Raw genomic sequence first — 23,340 nt, 5'->3', positions numbered from 1 at the left:
GCAAAGCACCAAGAGCAGAGAGATTGCAACCACAAACCCTGACCCAAGCCATACCAATTGTCATTCCAAAATATTGGTCACCACGGTCCCTTCCAGCTCATTCACAACGGCCGTCCTTCCACCCAGTACGCCACCTCTGCTCCCAAAGGCGACAGTCGAACTCCTTCTTCCCAAGCTTTCGGTTCACCTCGTTGTGCGCCTCGCACATCCACCACCCAAACTCCTTCCGGCCGCCGAGCTTGGGCTGATTCTGCCCACTCGGATGCGCCATCCACGTCTGGAAATCATCCGCGCATACCCAGCACGGATACAACTTCGAGAAAAGTTTCAAAAATCCCTGCATGTCCTTTTGCTGTTGGGTGTCCGCCTTTTCGGGGTATGTGGCCGCCATCGAGTGAAGCAAGGTCCACGTCGAGCGGCCGAGAGCCTCGACGTCCGGAGGGCAGTCCGAGGCAGTCTCACTGGGGGAAGAGGTTGCTATCGATGCGAGGGCCGGCGTGGCAATCGTTGCTGTGCTGGAATTGGAGGTTGAGGATGAGGACGACGGCGAGGCGGAGGGTTGCGACTTGGCTTGCTTGGCGAGGGCGCGCCATGAAGCGGCGGAGGTACAGGTTCGGCATCTGAAGATAGATTGTGAGACACAGGGCGCTTATGGCATTCCTAACCAGTGGGCAGTGTGGTACTTACGGCTTGCCATCTTTGTCGAGCACCACGCCCTTGGGTAACGGGGCTTTGGGATCACCCTCTTGCGCCTCTTTCGAGGAGCTTGCAGGCATTTGGTTGAATCGGAACGCCTGGTCACGAAATTGACCAGCAATTTGCTCCGGTTGTACTTCCGCCATGATGTTGTCTCAGCTTGTCGCAGTAGCGGAGGAGTGATGTTGTCGGGACCATCCAAAAGACCGGTTGATTTCTGATTTCTAATGCGGAGGGCGGAGATCGGCGGCGCCGGCGGAGCTTCGGCGATCGTTAAATCAGGCACGCTCCCACAGTCTAGCCTGGCCCATCGATGACCAGAAATATGGATGATAAGCCAATTTCTTATCCAACCGATAGATTGAAGAATTATATATCAGTCACGAAAATTCTTTCTTCTAACATTTACCTTCATTGATCATGCGATATCGCCTATGCCCCCTTTATTTCCCTAAAATCAGTAGCCCCGCACCTAAAACGAACATGGCATTTGATTTTGTTTGGCCTTGGACAATTTATGATTTTTTTTTTTTTTTTTTTTCAAAGCCTCAATTTACCAGAGAAAAAAGGCACTTGAACCCGGATTATATTCCACGGCCTATTCGGGCGTATTTGAATGCTTTGCAATGAAGTCGTAATTTAATGGGATCTTGTACTGTGCTCGGAGCAATGGCCTTGTCGAGGCCGATGCATGGCTAAGTGGGAGGAAGACTGAAACGTCATGACTCGAAAGCAGGGTCATGTCTTATAATAGTCCATGGATTCCCGTGTCATATCTTCGTAGAAGCTAAGATCAATGTATTATTTGAAAGGACATATGGTAATTGATCCAATAGTCGCCGTTGAGTGGCTCGAATCCCAGCCAGTCTATCTATTCTGCTTACCATGCCCGAGAGATCACAATCCTTCAGCTTCAGGCATCCAGAGATTCAACTTCTGTAACAAAGAGGATAGTGCACATGGAATACCTTTTGACAAGGGTATAAAGTCGAGATCTATTCAAGTAGCTTTCTAAGAAAAAGCAAGCCAATCTATCGCCAGTCTATTAGCTTAGATAGTGTTAATAATCAAAATGGCCAACCAAGCTGCATTTATCAAAGAGAAGTTCGCCAGTCCCGTGGTTGAACATCCTGACATCTCTTCGTCTGGTGAAGACGAGATTTTGGTGAAAGTAGATGTGATCACCTTCAATCGTATCGAATCTAAGTTATAGAAGTAATTCGATGAACCCACTCTCCGTGCTTTGCAAACTTGCTAATATCAGCAGATCCAAAATTTACCATTGAAGCATCCAAATCATCCTGGAACTCCTGCGCCGTGATTGTTCAGTCCATTCGCCCAAATGTCACTTCTCTGATAACCAGAGACCGCGCCAGCGTCGCTCGCGGGAAAGACAATCTGCATGACCATCACATCAAATCTTGCATTGATATAAGCGTCTTTGCGCCTGAAAATTTTCCTTGGAACATCTTCGCGGCCCCACGCGATTAGATTCTTGTTATTATTGAAATTATACTGGTCACCATTATCGTTGTGCCATAGCTATCAGCCATTAGTGGAGGAGCACGTTCATTCTTCTGATTGATGGCGAAAAACCCTTTGCTGATAAAGCGCAGAGAAGGTTTGCATCATATGGCTAGGACTTTGAGGGTGACCATCAAGAGCTTGGTGTTGATTATTCAAGGAAAATCTACCTAGGGGGGTTATGGGTAAATCGTGCCAACCAGTACTCAGATCGTGGAGGGTGGGCTTCCAAACGTGCAACACGCACTTGACCTCCTTGACCTCATGGCTCAAAATGCAGTCAGTGCACACAAAATTATCATATAATTAGAAGGAAATGATATGAGAGTGCTTCGATTGCTTTGGCACACAAGCTTATTGCTCAGCCCAAAACTCTGTAGGAATATATTGAGCTATATGGCGCCACACCGACGGAGAATGCCTCTGAGAGCTTTGTATTTAGACGTTCTAGAAAGATGAAATACGTCACTTCCAGTCCCAGGGTCCGCAAGTGCTGGATTTGCTCCTGCCTTCAAAAGGATTTCTGCAACCTCGTAGTTATGTCGCCAACACGCAGCAAATAATGGCGTAGCTCCGACGCGACCCCCACGAGCATTGATGTCAACTTCAGGGTCCGATTTCAGGATAGCGTTGACTACAGACACCATTCCAAATGATGCGGCGTAGTACAGTGGCTGAGTTGTTTCAATGACACTTGCATCAACGCCCGGGATCAACATCTGTACCCAGACACCAAAGTTCCCACGATGGAATAAGTGTTTTGTATCAAAGAAACGATTCACTAACATTCTCTCGGACTCTCCAAAATCACAGGAGGATGCATGATGTGGCCAATAAAACGCAGCATATCTCAAGAACGGGTGCTGCCTTTTGCGACCAAGAATGTCTTCAAGTTCTCCAGACGCAACGTAGCCATCCTTGAAGTTATCAAGACATAGATAGGTGAGACATTTTCGCATGATAGTAGCGTCAACAGTAGTGGTATTTAGACTAAAGTAGCTGACCTTGGACGTGCAAATCCAGTCAGATGTGAGAAATTCTTTGACCGAGGAGTGTGCGAGGTGAACGAAGCCAGATTGGTCTTGCACTACTAGTCCTTGGCAAATCTCAAGAAGAATATTCCTAGGAACAAGCATAGAGTCTTCTTCCAAGACGGTATATTGCTCTTCATGAACAACGGCTTCGTTAAGTTCAGCAAGCGTGAGCGGACTACGGACAAAACACAGCCAGAATAGAGCCTCGCGGGCGAAATGCCAGTCCTCTGGAGAGATGCGCTCTAATGTGGTGGCATAAGTTTCCCGCAGCGTCCCAGGAAGATCATTCAGGGCTTGTCGCATCGATCTTGCGGTTCTTTGTGACTTGAGGTTGTCCATTGATAGTTGAACCCAGCGAAAGCTGATGCATGGTTAACGCAGATGACTAAATTTAATCAGGCGTACTCACGATCCGTCAGCAGTTTGAAGCAGATGTTGTTCAATGTCATTCTTCAACTTCAGTGGCAGGCTTCTCAGGGTTTCATCTCTTTCTAGCCGGTATTTGATAAATGCATCAATATCTCCTCGCATTTTATCCGCATTGAGATTTAAGATATGCGCTACCTTGGGAGAAGCGGTGGTGGTAGTTGTTGTGACGAAGATACGGATATTTGGTGATAAAGTTGCCAATCTCAAAAGACAGTTCTCAATCTTCTCTGTCTGTGGGCTTTCATTGATTGCATCGACGAAAATGAGACTTTGTCGTTTTTCTGATGAGCTTTTGACAATTGCATCCTCAAGAGTCGGTATCTCGATGGGGAGTCGATGTGCTGAAGTTTGAGGTATTTTTTCATAGCTCGCCTTGATATTATCCAGTATTGACGGATCTGAGGCAGATAGTTGGACCACCAGGGAGCCTAGAATATTCACGAGCGTCTGAGATGCAGTGTTGCTGATAGTGCAGTAGAAGTAGGCTAGATTTATCGAGGCATCATATACGGCTCTTGAAGTGAAGTCATCCACAGTTTGGGCGCTATAAAGATTAGCACATTAAATGGATTGCAAGATGTCCATTCCATTGTAGAGTAACTTACAAAATGGTTGTTTTTCCGGCCCCAGCTGTTTAGCCACTTATTAGCCAGGGACTGAGAAAACAGACATGGAGGGAGGGGACCTACATTTTCCTACTAGAAAAAAGACTTGCTTGTTGGTGATGGTATCTCGTAGCCATCGGTTGAGATGGCCATCAATAAACCATTTTCCTGTCCCAGCTCGATGCCCCTTGGATGCCTGAAGATGAGAAGCCGAGGGGCTCACAGGTGACAGCCATGTGAAAAGCTCTTGATTGAACTTCTCATTCCGTTCCTCATGCCGAAGTTGTAGATCTTCTTTCAAGGTTCTAGCCAGCCCACCTATTTCATGATGTAACTCCCTGTCTGCCGTAGCATGGTCGGCAGTCAGAACCAAGATCAGCCAAGACTTGACCCTCTCCAGCCTCACGAGGTGTTCATTGACTTGATCTTGAGTGAATGGCCATTCCAGTTTTTGTTTGAGTTTTCTAAACCTAGACGCCGGCTCCTCGAGGTCCTTGAGCAAGGCTTGTAAGAATTCACTCGTTGTCTTCAAGACCCTCTCTACAACATCGTGGTTGAAGAGACAAAGTCCCTCTCGCTCTGTCTCTTCTTCAAAGGATTTATTCTTATCATTAGGCATATTAGCCGACAGATACTCAAGAATTCCCTTGAGAGCAAATAGCTCTTCGCTTAATTTGCGCATTTCTGACTTGGCACTCTGCACAGCTTTGGCATAATTGATCAGGCTAGCCACGATGTTGCTGACATCCATGATCAAGCCTGTTATCGAGATTGGGTCCGCCATGATAACGCAATGGGCCGAACCACGGCGCCAGAGTGCAACTCTGTAGATGAGAACGAAAACAGAGTGTGAAATACCAAGTCTGAAAAGCTCGTCTAGTCATGGCTGGCCTTAATCTCACTAGGCGGGGTAGCGGGAGCGGTTCAGCCCATCAGTACCCACTTCGTTTGAATTGACAGAAGAGGCTCGTATTCCTTGCCCTATAATGGCCCCGTTTCAAGTGATAAATTCATGTCTTATACATCAATACCGTGGACGGCAAGATCAACTAACTGTTTTGATCAGCTTCACTGGCAAGTAGCTCAGGTTCTCTACGAGAAGGGAGGAGAAAAACAAACCCTATAGAGTAGAAGCTTGCCACAGTCCCGAATCTTGTGATCTTACTATGGGAACTCGAGAGAGGGCAAACAGCTGCGCTAGTCATAATAGCGAGCGCTCCGACTGAGCATAAATGCAACAAAATGAAAGCAATCATCTAGATCTTGATAACCTTTCCGAGACAGGGCAGCGCTTGTAGGTACATGGTATGTACACCATGCGCTCCTCGGGCGTTGTCAGTGGCCTCAGGGGATCGCCGTTAAGCTTTGTCAGCCGCGTCGGTCATTCGCGACGTCAATTCCAACCTGTGACCACGCGAGTGACGATACAACCGACTCTAGATCAGCATATCAGCCATCGGTATTATACACTTCGGACGCATTAACACGTTGCAATTCTCTTGAACGCGTCAAATCGTTATCAAGACTAAATCAGAACCACGCAACCCCGATATAAGACCCCCGGCCAACGACCCCATCGCGCCAGAGCTATGGGTCCGAGATACCAACTATCCGATTCCGAATCAGAGGCCGAGATAGGTACACCTGCTGTACCAGCTGATAATGTGCTGGAACAAGGTCTGCGCGACGAAGTCGCGGCCATTTTCAATGCAGGAAACATGGAGGAATTAACTGTGAAGCGTGTGCGCGTAGCAGTCGAAAAGAAATTGGGACTCGAGGAAGGATTCTTTAAAGGCACAGGCAATTGGAAAGCCCAGAGTGACAAAATTATTAAGCAAGAAGCGGTGGGTGTCTACAACTTGAAATCATTCAGGCGCCAGCGTTACGAATGCAGTTCTGACTGAAGGTGTTCTATTGCTATAGGAAATGCACGACAACATGTCAGAGGCAGCAGACGCGAATACCAAAAAGACCTCGCCTTCTCTCTCCCCGCAGCCAAATAAGGTCGCGCCCAAGCGACCCAAAGGTGGCAGCACGCCGAAGCCACGAAAGCGCCAGAAGACACAAACCCCGGTATCAGATGAACAGGAGAATGCACCTTCCGGACCCTCGGGCGAAGAGAGCGAAGATGAAGTTGCGCAGCCCCAGACACGGAAACCCCCTGTACAGAAAGCCTCCAAATCAAGATCAGCCAAGATCAATCAACCCGAGCTCTCCGATAGGGACAATGCGGCCGATGGTTCCAGACCGACCACAGAAGCCAACGGAGATAACTCGGAGAGCGAAATGTCTGTCGTTCTTGACGAAGAGCCCAATACCAAGCTACCACGAAAGCGCAAGAGTGGCGATGGGCCGGCTAAGAAAGAGAAGAAGCCGACACCCAAGAACAAAGATGAAGACGTTGATCCTGACCAAGCGGAGATCAAACGGTTACAGGGATGGCTGGTCAAGTGTGGCATTCGCAAGATGTGGTGGCGGGAGCTGCAGCCATATGAGACCTCCAAGGCGAAGATCAAGCATCTTAAGCAAATGCTTGAGGATGCAGGGATGACAGGCCGGTATTCCATCGAGAAGGCTCGGCAGATCCGGGATGAGCGTGAGCTCAAAGCAGACTTGGAGCAGATCCAGCAAGGTGCGAAGCAATGGGGAACTGGGAGCGGCGATGAAGGTAGTGACGCTGCTCCACGACGTCGGGCTGCTCGTGGGCGACAAGCGCTGGCGTTTTTGGAAAGTGATGGCGAGGAGACCGATTGATCGATACCCGTATGCGCATTGTTCAGGCTGTCAACCATTGTATGCGGTGGAAAGCTAGAAGCCCAGTATTTCCCATCCTATCCGGTAATGAAAGCATATCCATATATATCCTTTGATTGTTTGGTTTAAGGTGTTCCAGAGAGTTCCAGTTGCGCATACTCCTCTTTAACGGGCGGTTTTCTGTCCGCTCATGCGTTGTGCAGCTAGACTGAAGACCGCCACGGATGAGATGAAAAGAACGAGGTTATAAAACTGCACTTAATATCAGAAATTGTGTCGACTTCCGGCGATTGTTGTAGAGTGGGGAACCGTACCGCTGTTCGGGAGTATTCGTTCTCTTCGACCTCCGTCCGGGCCTCGACGAAGAGACGGCGCAGGTTAGGAAGGTTGGCCTGTACGACTAGTCAATCTTCATCGTATAGGTAGCCTTTTCGCTAAACCATGGCAACTCACCATTTTTAGTGGTTTTAATGACCTGTGGGGAGCGGAGTGTAGGGGGAGGAGCAATAGGGGGAGGAGTGAGGTCAAGTAATCGCGGGTCGAGAGCCATAAAGCGGAAGGGCCGAGAGCCCGCCATTTGTGGACAACTTTTGATCGTCCAAACACCCTTTCTCTCTCTCCTTCTATCCTCCGCTCTCTCCTCACGCTCCCCCCACTCACAGGCCACTTCCTTTGCTGTTCAATGTGCTTGCTCATTGAAGGGGGAATGGTTTAACTGGGAACTCCGATCGCTACCTCCCCAACCTCCGAGTCGCGCGACCGTGTGTGGGCTCTCGATTCCCCGCAGTCGCCTTCCGCACCTCGACTTACGCCCAACCCTATTCCCGATTATCTTGAGTGGAGGCACGACTTCGTCGTTGCTGAAGCCTTCCGTGTCTCGTCATGGCGATGAACAAGATCCGCGGTGCCTTTGCGGTGCCTCGGAAAGGAGAGACATTTGAATTGCGAGCTGGCCTTGTGTATGGATCCCCTGCTCCGCCCAAGAACACATCGCCATTTCTCCCAACACAGAATTGGTAATGCTAACCATTAGAACAGATCCCAGTATGCCTACGAACGGTATGTTGGCATTCACCAATCCGGCAAATTGAAAAGCATGATGGAATAGGGAGAGACATGGCGAGGCTGACAACCCAACAGGAAAGAGTCGATCCAGAAGACAATTATGGCGATGACCCTGGGCAAGGATGTTTCTGCTCTTTTCCCCGACGTCTTGAAGAATATTGCGACGGCGGACTTGGAGCAGAAGAAACTGGTTTACCTGTATCTCATGTGGGTAGCCTTCGGTGCATTGAGAGTTTCGGCGCATTGGCTAACCAGCGGTCTACCCTTTAGGAACTACGCCAAATCGCATCCGGATCTCTGCATTCTAGCCGTCAACACCTTTGTTCAAGATTCTGAAGACCCGAACCCGTTGATCCGAGCTCTCGCTATTCGTACGATGGGTTGCATTCGAGTGGACAAGATGGTCGATTATATGGAGGAACCGCTTCGCAAGACTCTTCGAGATGAGTCGCCATACGTCCGCAAGACCGCAGCAATCTGTGTCGCAAAGCTTTTCGACCTGAACCCGGGCATGTGCCTCGAGAATGGATTCTTAGAGATGCTGCAGGAGATGATTGGGGATCCGAATCCAATGGTGGTAGCCAATTCAGTGACCGCGCTGTCTGAGATTCACCATACAGCCCCAGAGACCGGGGTCTTGCAGGTGACTCCCAACACACTGCGGAAGATGCTGATGGCATTGAACGAGTGTACAGAATGGGGTCGCGTCACCATTCTTTCGACACTTGCGGAATATCGGACGGCCGATGTGAAGGAGTCCGAACACATCTGTGAGAGAGTCGCGCCACAGTTCCAACATGTGAACGCTAGCGTCGTTCTTGCCGCTGTCAAGGTAGTGTTCTTGCACATGAAGTTTGTCGGTCCCGAGTTAGCCAAGACTTATCTCAAGAAAATGGCGCCTCCGCTAGGTATGTGTCTCCCCTAGGGTCAATTCCTATGTATAATTTCAGCTGATTATCAAAGTGACACTGGTATCTTCGGCGCCTGAGGTGCAGTATGTGGCGTTGAGAAATATTGACTTGTTGCTACAAAAGCAACCCGACATCTTGAACAAAGAGCTTCGGGTCTTCTTCTGCAAATATAATGACCCGCCATACGTCAAGTTCCAGAAGCTAGAAATTATGGTACGGATAGCAAATGACCGCAATGTCGATCAGCTTCTAGCCGAACTCAAAGAATACGCTCTTGAGGTCGACATGGACTTCGTCCGCCGTGCCGTCCGGGCGATAGGCCAAGTTGCCATAAAGATCGAAAGTGCCAGTGAGAAATGTGTTAACACATTGCTGGATCTGATCAACACAAAAGTGAACTACGTTGTCCAGGAGGCCATTGTGGTCATCAAGGACATCTTTCGCAAATACCCTGGCTATGAGGGCATCATTCCTACCCTTTGCAAGTGCATTGATGAACTTGATGAGCCCAATGCTAGAGCTGCACTAATCTGGATCGTTGGTGAATATGCCGAAAAGATTAGCAATGCAGGTGATATCTTGGGTGGGTTTGTGGATGGATTTAACGAGGAGTTTTCCCAAACTCAGCTGCAAATCCTGACAGCGGTTGTCAAGCTCTTCCTCAAACGGCCTGACAAGGCCCAGGGCCTTGTCCAGCGAGTTCTTCAAGCAGCCACGGCCGAAAATGACAATCCAGATGTCCGTGACAGAGCGTACATCTATTGGCGTCTGCTCTCCAACACGAGCGATCAGAATGCCACGAAGAACATTGTTCTTTCGGAGAAGCCGCCCATCGTCACTACAATCAACTCATTGCCGCCAGCCCTATTGGATCAACTTCTTCAGGAGCTTTCTACTCTTTCATCCGTCTATCACAAACCACCGGAGCAGTTTGTTGGAGAAGGCCGATTTGGCGCCGATGCAGTTCAGCGGGCCGCCATTGAGTATGTTTTCCAGGCAATTTTCTTCGACACGGGTGATCAAGCTAATGTGTTACCACAGAGAACAAATCCAGAACGCACGCGAAAACCCTTTGGCTGCAGCAGCTGCTGCTGCTGTCACCGGTACCGCAGCCCCTGCGCAGGCGCAAAGCAACGTCGAGAACCTGCTGGACATCGATTTCGACGGTGGCGCCCCGGCTTCTGCTCACAAGGAACCATCTGGCGAGTTATCCGGCCTGGAGGGTTTGGCGGGTACTCCTGTCCGTGTCCAATCCCCTGCCGCCGGTGCCCCTGCTCCGCAGGCGAGCAACAATTTGGACGACTTGCTGGGCGTATTTGGTGACTCTGGTGCGGCGCAACCCTCATCGAGTGGTACGAATGGGAATGATCTGATGAATGGATTCTCTGGTCTCAATCTGTCTACAAACGCCGCTCCTCCGCCGACCAATCAAGCAAACAGCTCCAGCCAGGACATTCTGGATCTCCTCTAGAGCCTCTTGTGAGGGTGCAACCTTCTCCGTCCCTGCATTTTGAGGCTGCTTGTTTTTAATCCAGGTGTTTTCCAAGCGAGAATCTGAACAGAACGTGATAGAATTGGTTTCTCTCTTTGTATTTTTTTATGCGTTTAATTTAGTCATTGCCTGTATCTCTATTTTACCGGACTCCAAAAAGGACTTGCATGTACACCCTTTTAACCCACAGTATTGGAAATCTTCTAGTCGATATTACTTCCACTGTCGCCATTCGACTTTTGCCACTGCTACCGTAAAACAGATCTCGTTACGTGACCCAGTAGCCCAGCGGTGTTGCGTCCCTTTGTTGACGATGTTAATGTACTCCATATGCACTTAGGACGTTTCTAGAGTACATTCGCTAAGGAGTTCGTAGTAGGTGTGATGGATTCGCTAATTGGCGTTTACCCTAAGATTCTTGGGAAGTATTTAATAGTCACAAAATTTGAAGCTTGGAGGTATACGGTCTTGCAAAGCTTTCCCAAAAAGGAAAATTTTCGAGGAGTGGAAACGAATCATGATATTCCCTATAGGGTAATTTCAAGTGCACGGTCGGAACAGTTATCAGAAATAAGTAGTTGAGATGCAAACCTGAGCTATCTAGTTCTTCTGAGATCATACGTGAATCATAATGAACCGTTTCTCTGTACAACAAACGCACGTGGTGTCAGCAGATTGCATGAAATGAACACTGGCATTCGTTTTGACTCGTCAGATACCTCCATAGCAACTTGAGCGCTGCAATCTTACAATACCCTCTCTTTCAATTAGCTACGAAGCTGATGAATCGTGCTAATTCCAGATTTAATTGAATATCATCATCAATCTTGGACACTATAACAGTAAATAGCTAGATTATATCTCTATTCTAGTGATAGATAGCGCTCTTACTACTATGACTATTTAATACTATAGAATTACTAATTTACAACTATGAAGTGAAATTAATCTACTTGCTTCCTTACTTACTAGACTTCAATGCCATCGAGTTCTTCTAACCAACAGGGTCTTTATCCTAGGGTACAAGGGATACTACAGAGATAATCTCACATCGGGCCTGGATGATTTTCTGACAGGGAATATGGAATGAGTAGGTCTAAGAAAGCAAGGTGCCAGGAGGCACTTTGAGAATACACAGGTTATCAACAAGGAAACGCATAGATATTATAGTTCGTTGATTTATATACTCGATTACTAGTTATTTGCGGTAATCAATCAGACAAATAGATATGAGAATTTTCGTTAAAATATGCATATATTATTATTACCAAATATATTAAGGGCCTTAATAAGTGAAAACGAACAAAATCTCGAAATGACCAAGCAACTCTCTCCATCTTCTCCCGGCCCTGTCCGGCGGGAAGAAGACCAAGCGGGTCTATAATCGACACGCACTAATGGCCAAAAGCACAAGAAAATCGATTGACCCGAGTCTCCAACTTTTTTGATCCGCACCACACAGATCGGAAAAAGCTAAAAAGCAGGGGCTTTTTTTGATCAGCTATTCAACATGAAAGCTCATGGTAAATATACTGGCCTTGATGGCTAGCATCCAATTTACAGAAGAGCCATCATGCCGACAATACCAGCCAGCAGGCCAGCAGCAGGCTTGACGCTGGAAGCGGCACCAGTGAAGGGGACGCTAGATGAGCTGGGCTGAGACTCGGCGGGGGTAGAGGGCTGGGCAGCGGGCTGGGACTCGGCCGGCTGGGACTCGGCGGGCTGAGAAGCAGCGGGCTGAGACTCGGCAGGCTGAGAAGCAGCGGGCTGGGACTCGGCAGGCTGGGAGGCGGCGGGCTGGGACTCAGCGGGCTGAGAAGCGGCGGGCTGAGAAGCGGCGGGCTGGGACTCGGCGGGCTGGGAGGCGGCGGGCTGGGAAGCAGCGGGCTGGGAAGCAGCAGGCTGGGAGGCAGCGGGCTGGGACTCAGCGGGCTGGGAGACAGCAGGCTGGGAGGCAGCGGGCTGGGACTCAGCGGGCTGGGAGACAGCAGGCTGAGTAGACTGGGGAGGCACAACAACAGGAGTGGTCTGCACAACGGGAGTGGTCTGCACAACGGGGGCAGTGGGGCCCTGGGTTGCGACGGAAGTAGCGTTGTGGAAGGTGACGGGCTTCTCGTTCTCACACAGGGTGCAGACAGTGGTCTTGGTGAGAGTGATGGTGCTGGTCTGAGTGACCGGGACAGTCCAGGTGGAGGTACCGGAGGTGACGGTCGACGAGGTGACTGGGATATATGAGCACAGAGGTTCAACTATCATAAACGTTGGTAGAGAGCTTACCAGGGCAGGTCGTGGTCACAATAGTAATGGTCTTGGTAGTACCAGGCTTCACAGGAGTGTGAGGGGGCTTGGAAGAAGTGGTGCACGGAGTGGTGGTGCTGTGGTGAGTCGGGGTAGTCTTGGTAGACGTGGTGCACGGGGTGGTGGAGTGGTGAGTCGAGGTGGGGGTAGAGCTAGTGCTAGTCGAGGTGGTGCAGGGGGTAGTCCACGAGTGACCACCCTCAGCAGAGTGAGACCAAGACACGGCCTTGCTCTCAGCAACGGACTTGCTCTCAGCAATAGGGCGGATGAACTCCTCGCCGCGAGCCTGCATCACACCAGCAAAGGCCGGGCTGGCAAGAGCCAGGAGAGTAATAGCGTTGACCATTTCGAGAGATTGAAAGTTTTTGGTAATAAAAATCTTGAGAAGTTCAAACGAGTGAAGTTGATAGAGAAGGTGGAGGAAAGAAGAGCTCCCCAGGACAGAGCGATTGCCGGTTTATATGCACTTTTCGATGAGCCAGGAACCCGACTCAGTCATGACGGAGATGAGGCTGCCATGGTTGTGTCCAGGAGATGCAAAGGCTGACCTGAATCCATAACCCGCTATCTCTGGCCGAACGCAGGAACAGTGACAGCGGATCCGTGGGTGGCAGAGGCACCGATGGACAGGCATAGGAGAAAAAAATATGGGTCATGATACATCCAGTTAACGATCCGGAATGCAAACGTGACATCGTGTTGTATCACTTGGGCATGGAGTGCATCGAGGGTCCACTGTGAATTCCCAATGCGGCAATCGGTTTGCTTCGCAGCCGTCGAGATCTTCCGATTCATGATCTACGAGATTGAGAGAAGCCAGAAGAACGGAACATTTTTCATGTCAGATTGTGCCGATCAATTTCCCGAAAGCTTCAGTGGCCAGCTTCCCGATAAAATTCAGGGAAAGAGAATAGCATCAAGGGTGGTCATTGTGTAAATACATTGGAAATGGCCAGCGTGAGGTTGAATTTGAAGGACCTGCATAGCTGAAAACAAGTTGTGACGAGGGACTTGAGCCAGAAGCGGAGCAGATCAGAAAGGAACTGAAGGCACAAAGCCCCACTGCGATGCAGACGATCAAATGCATGCAAGATCCTTCACCTGCCAATCATCGAGGCTTCTGGATCGTGGGAGAAGAGCTCCTCCTCGCAAGACCCACGTCTTTCGAGCCGTCAAGCGGCAGTTATCAAAAACAACCGTCAAGCCGGAAGTACCAATCGGAGTGTTTCCTGGGTACTAAGGAATGTAGAGCACTTGGTCGACTGTGGACGTGTTTGTCTAATTGGAGGTTGCTACCGTTCAGGAATGTGGGATCAGAGTCAAGGTAACACCCTCGACGAGGGCCCACTCAAACGTTTGAGAAAAAAAATGATTGAATTCAATCATGGCGAACAGTGTCCTGATCGAGATTGATTGCCGGGATGCCACTTGTTTGTCCATGACGAGGCCATTGGACTCAGTTGGCCGGATTAGACTGGTCTCCACCGGTGAGGCCAGAGGTTGCCCAGAGAAGAAGTTGACCCTCCCAACCCAAACCGAAGCCGGAGAAGTGATCCATAGAGCTCAAGAGAAAAGAAACCTGCTCGGTGGAGGTGGGATTCAGGTGCCAGCTCGGCTCATTTGGCAAAAGGAAAGAAGTCTTGTGGTCATTCGCGATTCTAGGTGGGCGGCAGGCACAGAGAGATTGGCCGCAAACGGCAAGGGGAAGCCCGACGAGAGCCAGACGGGAGACACTGGCAAAGACAGGCCCATTATGTGGCTTGCTGACACTCGGAACTATCACTTTGACCGGCTCTCGGGGTCTGTCAAGTCCCTTGAAGCCATCGAAGGACGTGTTGTCCGCTTTCGGAAAGATGATTGATATCACGTGATCTAGGGTTTAGGGCGCGTCGCGTGCAGACGCGTCGCTTTCCTTCCCTTTCGGGCTCTGCTTCATCGTCATCTCACGATCCATTGCCCATTATGCCGCACTCAGTATCACCTACTGATTCAGCCAGTCGAAAGGATGAAGAGGAGCTTCCGGACGCCCCCGTTGACACGGCCGCCGAGAATGGTGGGGTAAAGTTGGAGGATATGTTCGATGACGATGAGGAGTTCCCGGCCTCCAGTGCACCGCAGGATGTGAAGATGGAGTCTTCTCCAGCTTCGACCAGGTACGTCAGGGGGAAAGCTTGCAATAAATTCAAGAATTTCTGAATCACTGACGGAGCTCTTGCGACAGTATCCCTGCCCCTGGTCCCTCGGGCGTCGACACTGATATCATGCTCGCATTCTACCAACGTCTTTTCCCCTTTCGATACCTTTTCCAGTGGCTCAATCATGGAATCGTTCCCACACGAGACTTTGGTAACCGCGAGTTTGCCTTGACTTTGCAGAACGACGCCTACCTGCGATACCAGTCCTACCCCACGGCAGACCTGTGAGATCCTGACTTTAACCGTCCACATTGTCAGACTAGCTTCCAATCTAATACAATTGGTTCCAGTTTCCGGAAAGATATTCTTAAGATGAATCCTTCTCGTTTCGAAATCGGTCCCGTATACAGCACCAACCCTCGTGACCGCAAAACCCTTCGTGGAGGCCAGATGAAGCCAGTCTCGAAAGAGTTGGTTTTCGATATAGATATGACAGATTACGACGATATCCGAACATGCTGTCAGAAAGCAAATATCTGCCACAAATGCTGGGCATTTGTGACTATGGCTATTAAGGTAATCGACGCTGCACTGCGGGAAGACTTCGGTTTCGAGCATATCCTCTGGGTTTACTCGGGTCGTCGTGGTGCGCACGCTTGGGTGTGTGACCCCCGCGCACGCAATTTGCCAGACGATCGTCGAAGGGCAATTGCGGGGTATCTTGAGATTCTGAAAGGTGGATCACAAAGTGGAAAAAGAATCAACCTCAAGCGTCCTTTGCATCCTCACATCAATCGCAGCCTTGACATTCTCAAAACCCACTTCGCCCAGACAACTTTAGTGGATCAAGACACCTTTGCCAGCTCTGAACAAGTCGAGAGGCTTTTAGCATTGCTTCCAGATAAGTCTCTCAATGACTCGTTGAAAAGGAAATGGGACTCGTCCCCGGATCGTCCGAGTACCAGCAAGTGGGCAGATATCGATGCCCTTGCCAAAACAGGCAAAAGCAGCACTCTGAATACCGCCACCCTTCGAGATGCGAAACAAGATATTGTTCTGGAGTATACATATCCGCGTCTCGATGCGGAGGTCAGTAAGAAAATGATTCACTTGCTGAAAAGCCCCTTTGTGATCCACCCTGGCACTGGTCGGGTTTGTGTTCCCATCGATCCTTCCAAAGCTGAGGATTTTGACCCTCTATCTGTTCCCACGGTCATGAATCTTTTGGCCGAAATCGACGCATACGACGCGAAAAATCCTGCCGCTACTGCTGATTCAGAGATGCCCGACGTGGAGGGTAGTGCGATGAATGGTTCTGATATCAAAGGTAGCCGCAAACTTCAAGACTACGAAAAGACAAGCCTGAAACCATACATCGACTTCTTCCGCTCTTTCATTGCAGGATTGCTCAAGGAAGAACGAGCCGGCAAGCGAGAGCGCGAAGAGACTGCTCCTCCGATCAAGACCGATCCGATGGAATTTTAAATGACCTGTCTCTCGGACATTAATGAACTTATGCCCTTTTTGCGATGAGGATCAGCCAAGAAGTGTACTGTCCCTGATAATTTTGTGTATTTTTCTGAAGGCGTTCTCTGGTACTAATGTAGGAACATATTTCGCCGAGTAACTCCCTTGATACCTTTATTTACATTCTTTCTTTCTTTCTTGAATCGAGGCTCCAATTGAAGTACAAGCTTCATGGACTCATTCCCAATTGTAATCATCAGAAGAACTTTCACCGTCTGAAGGGACCGCATCCTGAATCTCGTGTCTACCAACCATGCCCGCTTTCCTTCCTATATACATTTCAGAGATGAGGCCCCCATTAGATGTTCCTCTCTGAAGAACAAGATGCCGTGATCGCGCGACCCGGTGTCTTAGCTGCCGGCTAGCATACGGGCTAGCGAATAGTACTTTGAATACAGGCCGTAAATGCTCATTTATGGTGATGTCGTTCAATCTTTCGAAGACAAAAGCAAGCTCTTCAAGCCAAAGATCTGTCTCATAAAGCGAGATACCATCGATGACACAGAAGACGTTTCTATCCAGCGTGAGCTGCTCAACAAGCTTGCTAAATGCGTCACAAAGATGCTGGAGAGAATGCCTTTCCAGGGATTCCCGATACGTTCGCGAGTTGATGAAGTCGATATTAAATGACCTTGCAGAATATAGCAATTGTGTGATCAGACTTCGCATGAGCCCGGTTGGGCCACTCAAGCTATCCATTGTTGATGTGTGCTGGCCACAGAAAAAATGGAGAACGATAGGTCGATTGTCGCTCTTCAATAGGGCAATGATCAGAGTTGCGCACACTGCCGATAGAGCTGATATCCTTGCGGGGCCATCTGTATTTCCGTCCACTATGAGAAGATCGGATTTTCTTGAAATAAGCCAGCTTTGGAATTCGGGGGCTCTTGTTAGGTTTTGAGCCTGCATCTGAGCTTTAGCTTCAAAGTTGAGGCTCTGTCTAGCCACGTATTCTAGATCCTGAGTTGGGCCAAGGTGTGGAACCTGTAATGTTTCGAGAAATTGTGGAAGTTCCAACATATGGTAGCGAGGTATGCTGATTTGGTGATCTTCCAGGCTTTGTGATTGATAGGCTAGATGAATGGTGAATTTTGAACTTTGTACTTCAAGGCAGAGAATCCACTTACCTCGAATCGTATCTACCAGAAGATGATAAAGCCCTGTCTTTGCGTCAAGTGCGTGATTCATGATGAGTTGATCAATTTTCTCGTTAATTTGCTGCACTCCGAGCTCTATACTGCCAACTTTATGGCGGTCGCCCTGTGCTTGAGCCACCAAGCTGTTCACGCCATTGTGAATACCACGAACACCGATTTCAATATTCTTAGTGTTCAACCGGACTGCACTAATCTCTGCCTTCCCCGAGGTAACATTCCTGTAAACCGAATCGAGCCTTTCATCTCTTAAATTATCGAGGTAATTGCGAAATTTTTCGAGCTTAATGTTCACATCTTGAACAATTTCATCAATTTCCTTTGAAGATAATGGCCCGAGGAGCAAAGCTGTAGTGCGTTCTTCTGAATTAGAGTATCAGAAATTATTGATGTGTCTTTCTTGTGTGCCAATTAACTTACTCCAGCTTCGGTGGTTCAACTTGTTTACCAGCTTCGTAATAGCGCATAAGACCGCCTCATATATATCGAGCGCATAAGACCGGAGCTTCGCGTCGGTACGAAAAAGTCGGCGTTTTTCTTGAGTTGTGTCGAGAATGGTGACAAACTCTCTAAATGCCAAGAGTATTTTTTCTCGATAATCTGCTTGTGATTGTGCAATCTAAATTCCAAGTTCAATGTCATTATCCATCAAAATGCTTAAAGAATAATCTCACTATGAAGACTAGCTTTAATCCAGCACTTAGGGGTTTCATCCAATTATCACCTGGTACTAGGTCGAGCCAGGGATTAATTGCAGGCGTGTAGTCTCCGGCTTTCCTGATACCCTTTCTAATGAGATTCTTCGGTCCGCGGCCATTAGCAATGTACCCTTCTTCGGCTTTTCTCATTTCATCGAGTACATCTGTCCAGTCACACTCTTTGATGGATATGAATAGAGAGTTTGGGTGTGTCTGTTCCAAATATCGCTCTAAGGCTATTTGAAGATCACTAAAATTAATAGTAAGCTATTTATTGAATTCAAGACGATCAGACGATATTTTTCACATACTGATGAGGCGCCCAGGGAATGTATTGTTGCTGTCGCTTATCAAAGAACCCGCGCGTTTGAAAGGATTCATGATGGCTCTGCGCTTCTTCAGATATGAACTTTTGGGCTATTTCCTCCTGGTAGTTGGTGATTTTATCTCGTAGCCTGTTCATTTCAAGGTGGGTACGTAGGATAATTGCGTTGTATCGCGGAAAGTGATTATGGAAGATACATCGGGATGTAGGGAACAGAAGCTGGCTGGTGATATTTCATTGTCTAAATCATACCGCCATATTTCAAACCTTGTACGCTTGAACTTTTGATTTGTTATGCTGATCTTCTTAGCTTACGAATATAATAAAGTTAGCATTCTGGACCCTCTATCATCACAGGATTGTGCACAGCCATGACGTTCCCGGTAATTGAGAAATTTTGAGGCTTCTGTGCCGAGGATAACATTTCGTTTCACTAATCAGAGGTGAACACGAAGCCACATACTTTTATGAATCAGCCTCGTCCTTTCTTGATCCCAGAAATCAGAATTCACGGGCGCCCGCACCCCACAAAACGCCGCTTCGTTCATAAATCTCCGTTATTGAATGGATAATAAACCACGGATATTAGATCCTACATGTGCGGATTGCCCCATTAAGCCGCAGAAATCTAATGAGAAACTGCTGTCCATAGTTCACCCGGGTGAGAGACAGGGATTTGATGCTTACGTGCCGCATGTACAGCCCCAATCCAAGCCCATGTGCCGAGGGTGTCAGACGGCTGGCTGGTGCATCTACCGAAAAAAGAATGCATGGGACTTCTCTGCCTTGTCACGCAGAGGGATACTCCAATCTGGTTTATTCCAAACAGGTTGTAGTGATATCCGTGGCCTGAGATCCCAATACGAGTGCATGCATTCGCTATTTCTCTGTTGATTGGCCCATGCAATTTTTCATTTCTTATTCATAGACTTCCTGTAGATTGGAATCCATCTCCGGCTGCCACAAGAGCAGTTTTGTGGAATATTATGCATTATTTTTCAGCCTCCTTGTCTTCCACTGGTCCTGAAACTCGGTAATAGAATGAAGATGGGGGTTCTCGAGAGCAAAACGCTTCAATAATAAATTTCTCCCATTTTTCGCCCTTAATCTATCTGCGAACCTCATATCTCGCTTCAAAATTACCTCCCCATCCTCTATCACTCTAATTTTATAATTCGCTAATCTCCCGGTACAAAGATGCCTATTCAAATTGCACCTACTCGAAGTGGAAATCATGGAAATCCTCAGAGGAGACGTGTAATCACGCGGCCTGTCGCAGTACATTTATCCCCATCCTTCGGAACACAGTTTGATCATTAACCGGACTATAGTCGGATTCTGACTCAAGCCGCGGAAATGAAAACGACAGTAATTCAGACTCAGAGTCTGGAAACGATCAGCCATTTCCCGGGTATCACGTTCCTCCGCAAATAGGCACATCCCAAGATCCCTCGCGCGAATCAATATACATACAAGTGCTGGAACAACGGCTAGCTGAATCGGAGAAAAAACATCTAGAGTCAACACAAAGACTAGCAGCTCTCGAGGCGCAATTCCAGAAACTTGATCAGAAAAGCAGCCAGAGGAATACGTTGAGTGCAGAGCAACCAAAGGATAGCAAACAAGAGTCCGAAAGCGCAACCATTCCGATTCTTCCCCAAGTACGTCGAATCGGCTATCAGGACTTTAAGAATCAATTCAGAGATGATGAATATCAATACGCTATTGAAGTCCTCATGGCAGGGTTTGATATTAGGCGCGATGTCCAAGAAGCCCAAAGGTTGGCTGCTGACCAGGTTCCGAACATGCCCTTCTTCATGACCAGCCATGGTTTAAGTGCCCATGATAATAAGCCGTCACTAAGATCAGAGACAACTCTTTCGGCGAACAAGCTTTCTCCCTACAGAATCCGAATAAGGTCTCTGCCTCTTCTGATTATGTTGAACAATCTTATTTGTTACAACCGTAAAATGGAAGTAACAACGTTTGCCCGACCATTCAAGCCTCTTATTTACCATCAAAGTACCATGAAGCAATACCTGGCTGAGCTGGAGACTAAATGGGGTGAAGCCGAGCGCAGTCAAGTCGACGAGACGAGTAAGCCACCTCTTGAAAGCGACCCGGCGAATGGAAAAGCTAGAGAAATTCGCAAGTTTCGAAATAGGAGCGACTCGGAGGGCACCCACACAGCCGAAATCGTTGACAGTGTCGAGGCCTTGCGGGCAATGCGAGTATACGTGGACTTTGTCGACAAGGAATTAATGCCCCTCTATCATCAATTCGACAACTCAAACAGTGAAATCCCACCCCACAGGATTCGATTCGATGACATATGGTATCTTTTTCGCCTTGGCGAGCTGGTCTTCAATCCCGATGCGCCAGACCCTAGCTCCTCCCTGAAACGAGACGTCTCGTCCAGGAGCCGACGGGTGATGAGAGTCTACTCGATCGGATACCCAAATCACGGCACCGAGGGGTACTCGAACGATGACAAAGTCTTAGTGCGATGTTATTTTATCGATTTTAATGGAGAGGCTTATGTTCCAGTGAAGCAGAAATTCCTGATACCCTACTTCGAAGGTGAAAAAGAGATCCGGTCGCTAGACATCTACCCCATACGTTTCGCTTTCAACCACGCTCAGATTTTACAAGATTTGTACGACCAAGGCAAACTGTTCCAAAGTTACATTGCAGAGCAGTTTGTGTCGTGTAAAGGATGGACTCTTGGGGACCACGAGTACCCAGAGTATATTGACAGTGATGTGATTGTCGATTTTGTTGAAGCCTTGAAGGCCCACCCAAGATGGACAACATCTGCACATGCCCCAGCATTGCACGACGAAGAATCTCATCATATGGTGACAGATAGCATCCCAATTGTAACATGGACAGATCGTGACCGATCTGCTGTTGCTTGGAAGTCCGATGACGAGATATACACTGCTACGTCAATCGATATTTTGGAAAGAAACGCGAGTCTCAAGAACGACCGCTTCCTTGAAGAGCGGCGAGATAAGCGCAAGATACTGGATCAAAGATCTTCATCCGGCCCTGTTGGCGAGCAAGACTATGTTCTCTTGCCCCGACGGTTGTTTGTCTATTCTCTTCAAGATCGGAAATTCGTGTCGGTCGACATACGCAACCTGAGATATATCGTCAATCAAGGCGAGGCATTTAAAAGTGTGATTATATCAAAAGAGCACAAGCACACGATAAATGCATTGGTGGATGTGCATTTTGAGCGAAAGGATTTCGAAAATGACCCTACAATGGTCAGTCTGAACCAAGACACCCTTCGAAACAAAGGACGTGGGCTGGTTATTCTCTTGCACGGTGTACCTGGAGTCGGCAAGACAAGTACTGCAGAAGCCGTTGCCCAAGCGAAAAAGAAACCACTGTTTCCAATAACCTGTGGGGACCTGGGCTTCTCGCCTTCAGATGTGGAAACTTCTCTTAAGGAGATTTTTAGACTTGCTCACCTTTGGGATTGTGTCTTGTTGCTGGATGAGGCGGATGTTTTCTTATCTCAACGGTCCACATGGGATTTGAAGCGAAATGCATTGGTTTCCGGTGAGTCCTGGGTGTTGACACTGGAGCTGCTGAGTGCGAGGCTGATAGGTGGCAACTTTTGAAGTTTTTCTACGGATTCTCGAATACTATAATGGGATCCTATTTCTCACTACGAACCGAGTGGGCACACTTGACGAAGCCTTCAGGTCCCGAATTCACGTCAAGTTGTATTATCCACCACTGAGTGAAAAGCAGACCAAAGAGATTTGGAAAATGAATTTGAAACAGCTTAATAAGATTGAGAACGAACGACTGAAGAACATCCAGAGCAGGGGATCTTCGGACACTCTCAAGGAGCTGCCATTGAAAGTGGAGGAAGAAAGTATTCTAGAATTTGCGGTTAGCTACTGGAGACAACATCAACATGGCAAGGGTCGATGGAACGGACGGCAAATCCGGAACGCTTTCCAGATCGCCGCAGCACTAGCTCGATTCGAAGCCCGCTCGGCGGCGCAAAAGCTGAAGAAATTGAATGCATCGGCATCTGAAATCGAATGTCTGCAAGGCGAACTCAAGGCAAGACATTTCAAGACGGTTGCCGAAACGAGCCACCACTTTGAGATGTACATGCATGAGACAGTGGGAAAGACTGAAGCAGAACTTGCTCTGGAGCAAGGTAATCGTGCCGACCATGTTTCTCGACTACGGCAATCGCCAATGCACGAGCATCTTACGGTGGACTACGAAATTGATACCGGTGTTGGGAATATACCTCAACATCCCCACGGCTTTCCAGGCATATCTATTGGGCAGGATTGGGACACTCGAGCCTACACGAGTGCGCCGCAAGGAATGTATCCGTCCCAAATACCTGTGGCTCCTGAGAGTCACAGTCCACGATATGGAATGGGACCTACAGTGCCACGGAGGAGCATGGCAATGCAATCAATCGAAGAACCTGCCGGTCTGCAAATGCCAATGGGAGTGGATTTTGGTTATGGGCCGAGACCAACACTGCGACCAGGGGAATCATCTAGTCCGAACCCTGCGTATTCTTCTTCAAAGGGTCGGGGGAAGGGAGATGCCAGAGCGTGGTCTGGAGCTGAGTCGGGATCAGACTATGAATGACGTGGAACTTGCATATATCATGTTGGGGAGCAGGATAAATATCATTTAAAACGCA

The 23,340-nt window shown here is 48.4% G+C and overlaps 10 protein-coding genes across 10 annotated transcripts; 5 read left to right on the top strand and 5 right to left on the bottom strand.

Moving 5' to 3' along the window:
- Positions 1-97: 97 nt before the first annotated feature.
- On the bottom strand, positions 98-842 carry N7462_001915 (flavin-linked sulfhydryl oxidase; the record flags this gene model as incomplete). The annotated part of the gene is made up of 2 exons (XM_057073641.1): positions 98-620; positions 688-842. 2 exons carry the CDS (start codon positions 840-842, stop codon positions 98-100), a joined length of 678 nt encoding a protein of 225 aa, XP_056937282.1.
- A 1,770-nt stretch (positions 843-2,612) lies between these two features.
- On the bottom strand, positions 2,613-5,072 carry N7462_001914 (uncharacterized protein; the record flags this gene model as incomplete). Its single annotated transcript, XM_057073640.1, has 4 exons — positions 2,613-3,615; positions 3,664-4,227; positions 4,289-4,313; positions 4,373-5,072. The coding sequence occupies 4 exons, from the start codon at positions 5,070-5,072 to the stop codon at positions 2,613-2,615; spliced, it is 2,292 nt and encodes a 763-aa protein (XP_056937281.1).
- An 805-nt stretch (positions 5,073-5,877) lies between these two features.
- Positions 5,878-7,042, top strand: N7462_001913 (putative transcriptional regulator; the record flags this gene model as incomplete). The annotated part of the gene is made up of 2 exons (XM_057073639.1): positions 5,878-6,132; positions 6,212-7,042. 2 exons carry the CDS (start codon positions 5,878-5,880, stop codon positions 7,040-7,042), a joined length of 1,086 nt encoding a protein of 361 aa, XP_056937280.1.
- Positions 7,043-7,207: 165 nt separating this feature from the next.
- On the bottom strand, positions 7,208-7,619 carry N7462_001912 (DUF5310 domain-containing protein; the record flags this gene model as incomplete). The annotated part of the gene is made up of 3 exons (XM_057073638.1): positions 7,208-7,294; positions 7,357-7,434; positions 7,518-7,619. The coding sequence occupies 3 exons, from the start codon at positions 7,617-7,619 to the stop codon at positions 7,208-7,210; spliced, it is 267 nt and encodes an 88-aa protein (XP_056937279.1).
- Positions 7,620-7,924: 305 nt separating this feature from the next.
- On the top strand, positions 7,925-10,489 carry N7462_001911 (putative AP-1 adaptor complex subunit beta; the record flags this gene model as incomplete). Its single annotated transcript, XM_057073637.1, has 5 exons — positions 7,925-8,001; positions 8,081-8,101; positions 8,183-9,015; positions 9,071-10,001; positions 10,060-10,489. The coding sequence occupies 5 exons, from the start codon at positions 7,925-7,927 to the stop codon at positions 10,487-10,489; spliced, it is 2,292 nt and encodes a 763-aa protein (XP_056937278.1).
- Positions 10,490-12,067: 1,578 nt separating this feature from the next.
- On the bottom strand, positions 12,068-13,154 carry cspA (putative cell surface protein; the record flags this gene model as incomplete). The annotated part of the gene is made up of 2 exons (XM_057073636.1): positions 12,068-12,732; positions 12,788-13,154. 2 exons carry the CDS (start codon positions 13,152-13,154, stop codon positions 12,068-12,070), a joined length of 1,032 nt encoding a protein of 343 aa, XP_056937277.1.
- Positions 13,155-14,192: 1,038 nt separating this feature from the next.
- On the top strand, positions 14,193-14,669 carry N7462_001909 (uncharacterized protein; the record flags this gene model as incomplete). The annotated part of the gene is made up of 1 exon (XM_057073635.1): positions 14,193-14,669. One exon carries the CDS (start codon positions 14,193-14,195, stop codon positions 14,667-14,669), a length of 477 nt encoding a protein of 158 aa, XP_056937276.1.
- Positions 14,670-14,770: 101 nt separating this feature from the next.
- On the top strand, positions 14,771-16,428 carry N7462_001908 (DNA primase subunit PRI1; the record flags this gene model as incomplete). The annotated part of the gene is made up of 3 exons (XM_057073634.1): positions 14,771-14,961; positions 15,018-15,227; positions 15,294-16,428. The coding sequence occupies 3 exons, from the start codon at positions 14,771-14,773 to the stop codon at positions 16,426-16,428; spliced, it is 1,536 nt and encodes a 511-aa protein (XP_056937275.1).
- Positions 16,429-16,647: 219 nt separating this feature from the next.
- On the bottom strand, positions 16,648-18,785 carry N7462_001907 (uncharacterized protein; the record flags this gene model as incomplete). Its single annotated transcript, XM_057073633.1, has 5 exons — positions 16,648-17,543; positions 17,598-17,987; positions 18,045-18,243; positions 18,299-18,572; positions 18,634-18,785. The coding sequence occupies 5 exons, from the start codon at positions 18,783-18,785 to the stop codon at positions 16,648-16,650; spliced, it is 1,911 nt and encodes a 636-aa protein (XP_056937274.1).
- Positions 18,786-19,844: 1,059 nt separating this feature from the next.
- On the top strand, positions 19,845-23,285 carry N7462_001906 (uncharacterized protein; the record flags this gene model as incomplete). Its single annotated transcript, XM_057073632.1, has 3 exons — positions 19,845-19,925; positions 19,979-22,217; positions 22,282-23,285. 3 exons carry the CDS (start codon positions 19,845-19,847, stop codon positions 23,283-23,285), a joined length of 3,324 nt encoding a protein of 1,107 aa, XP_056937273.1.
- Positions 23,286-23,340: the final 55 nt, after the last annotated feature.

The sequence above is a fragment of the Penicillium macrosclerotiorum genome (assembly GCF_028827735.1).
Source record: "Penicillium macrosclerotiorum strain IBT 26536 chromosome Unknown utg000002l_segment0_segment0, whole genome shotgun sequence".
In the NCBI taxonomy this organism is placed as follows: domain Eukaryota; kingdom Fungi; phylum Ascomycota; class Eurotiomycetes; order Eurotiales; family Aspergillaceae; genus Penicillium; species Penicillium macrosclerotiorum.
The sequence above is the reverse complement of the archived record's forward strand: the minus strand, read 5'-3'. Positions and strand labels throughout refer to the sequence as shown.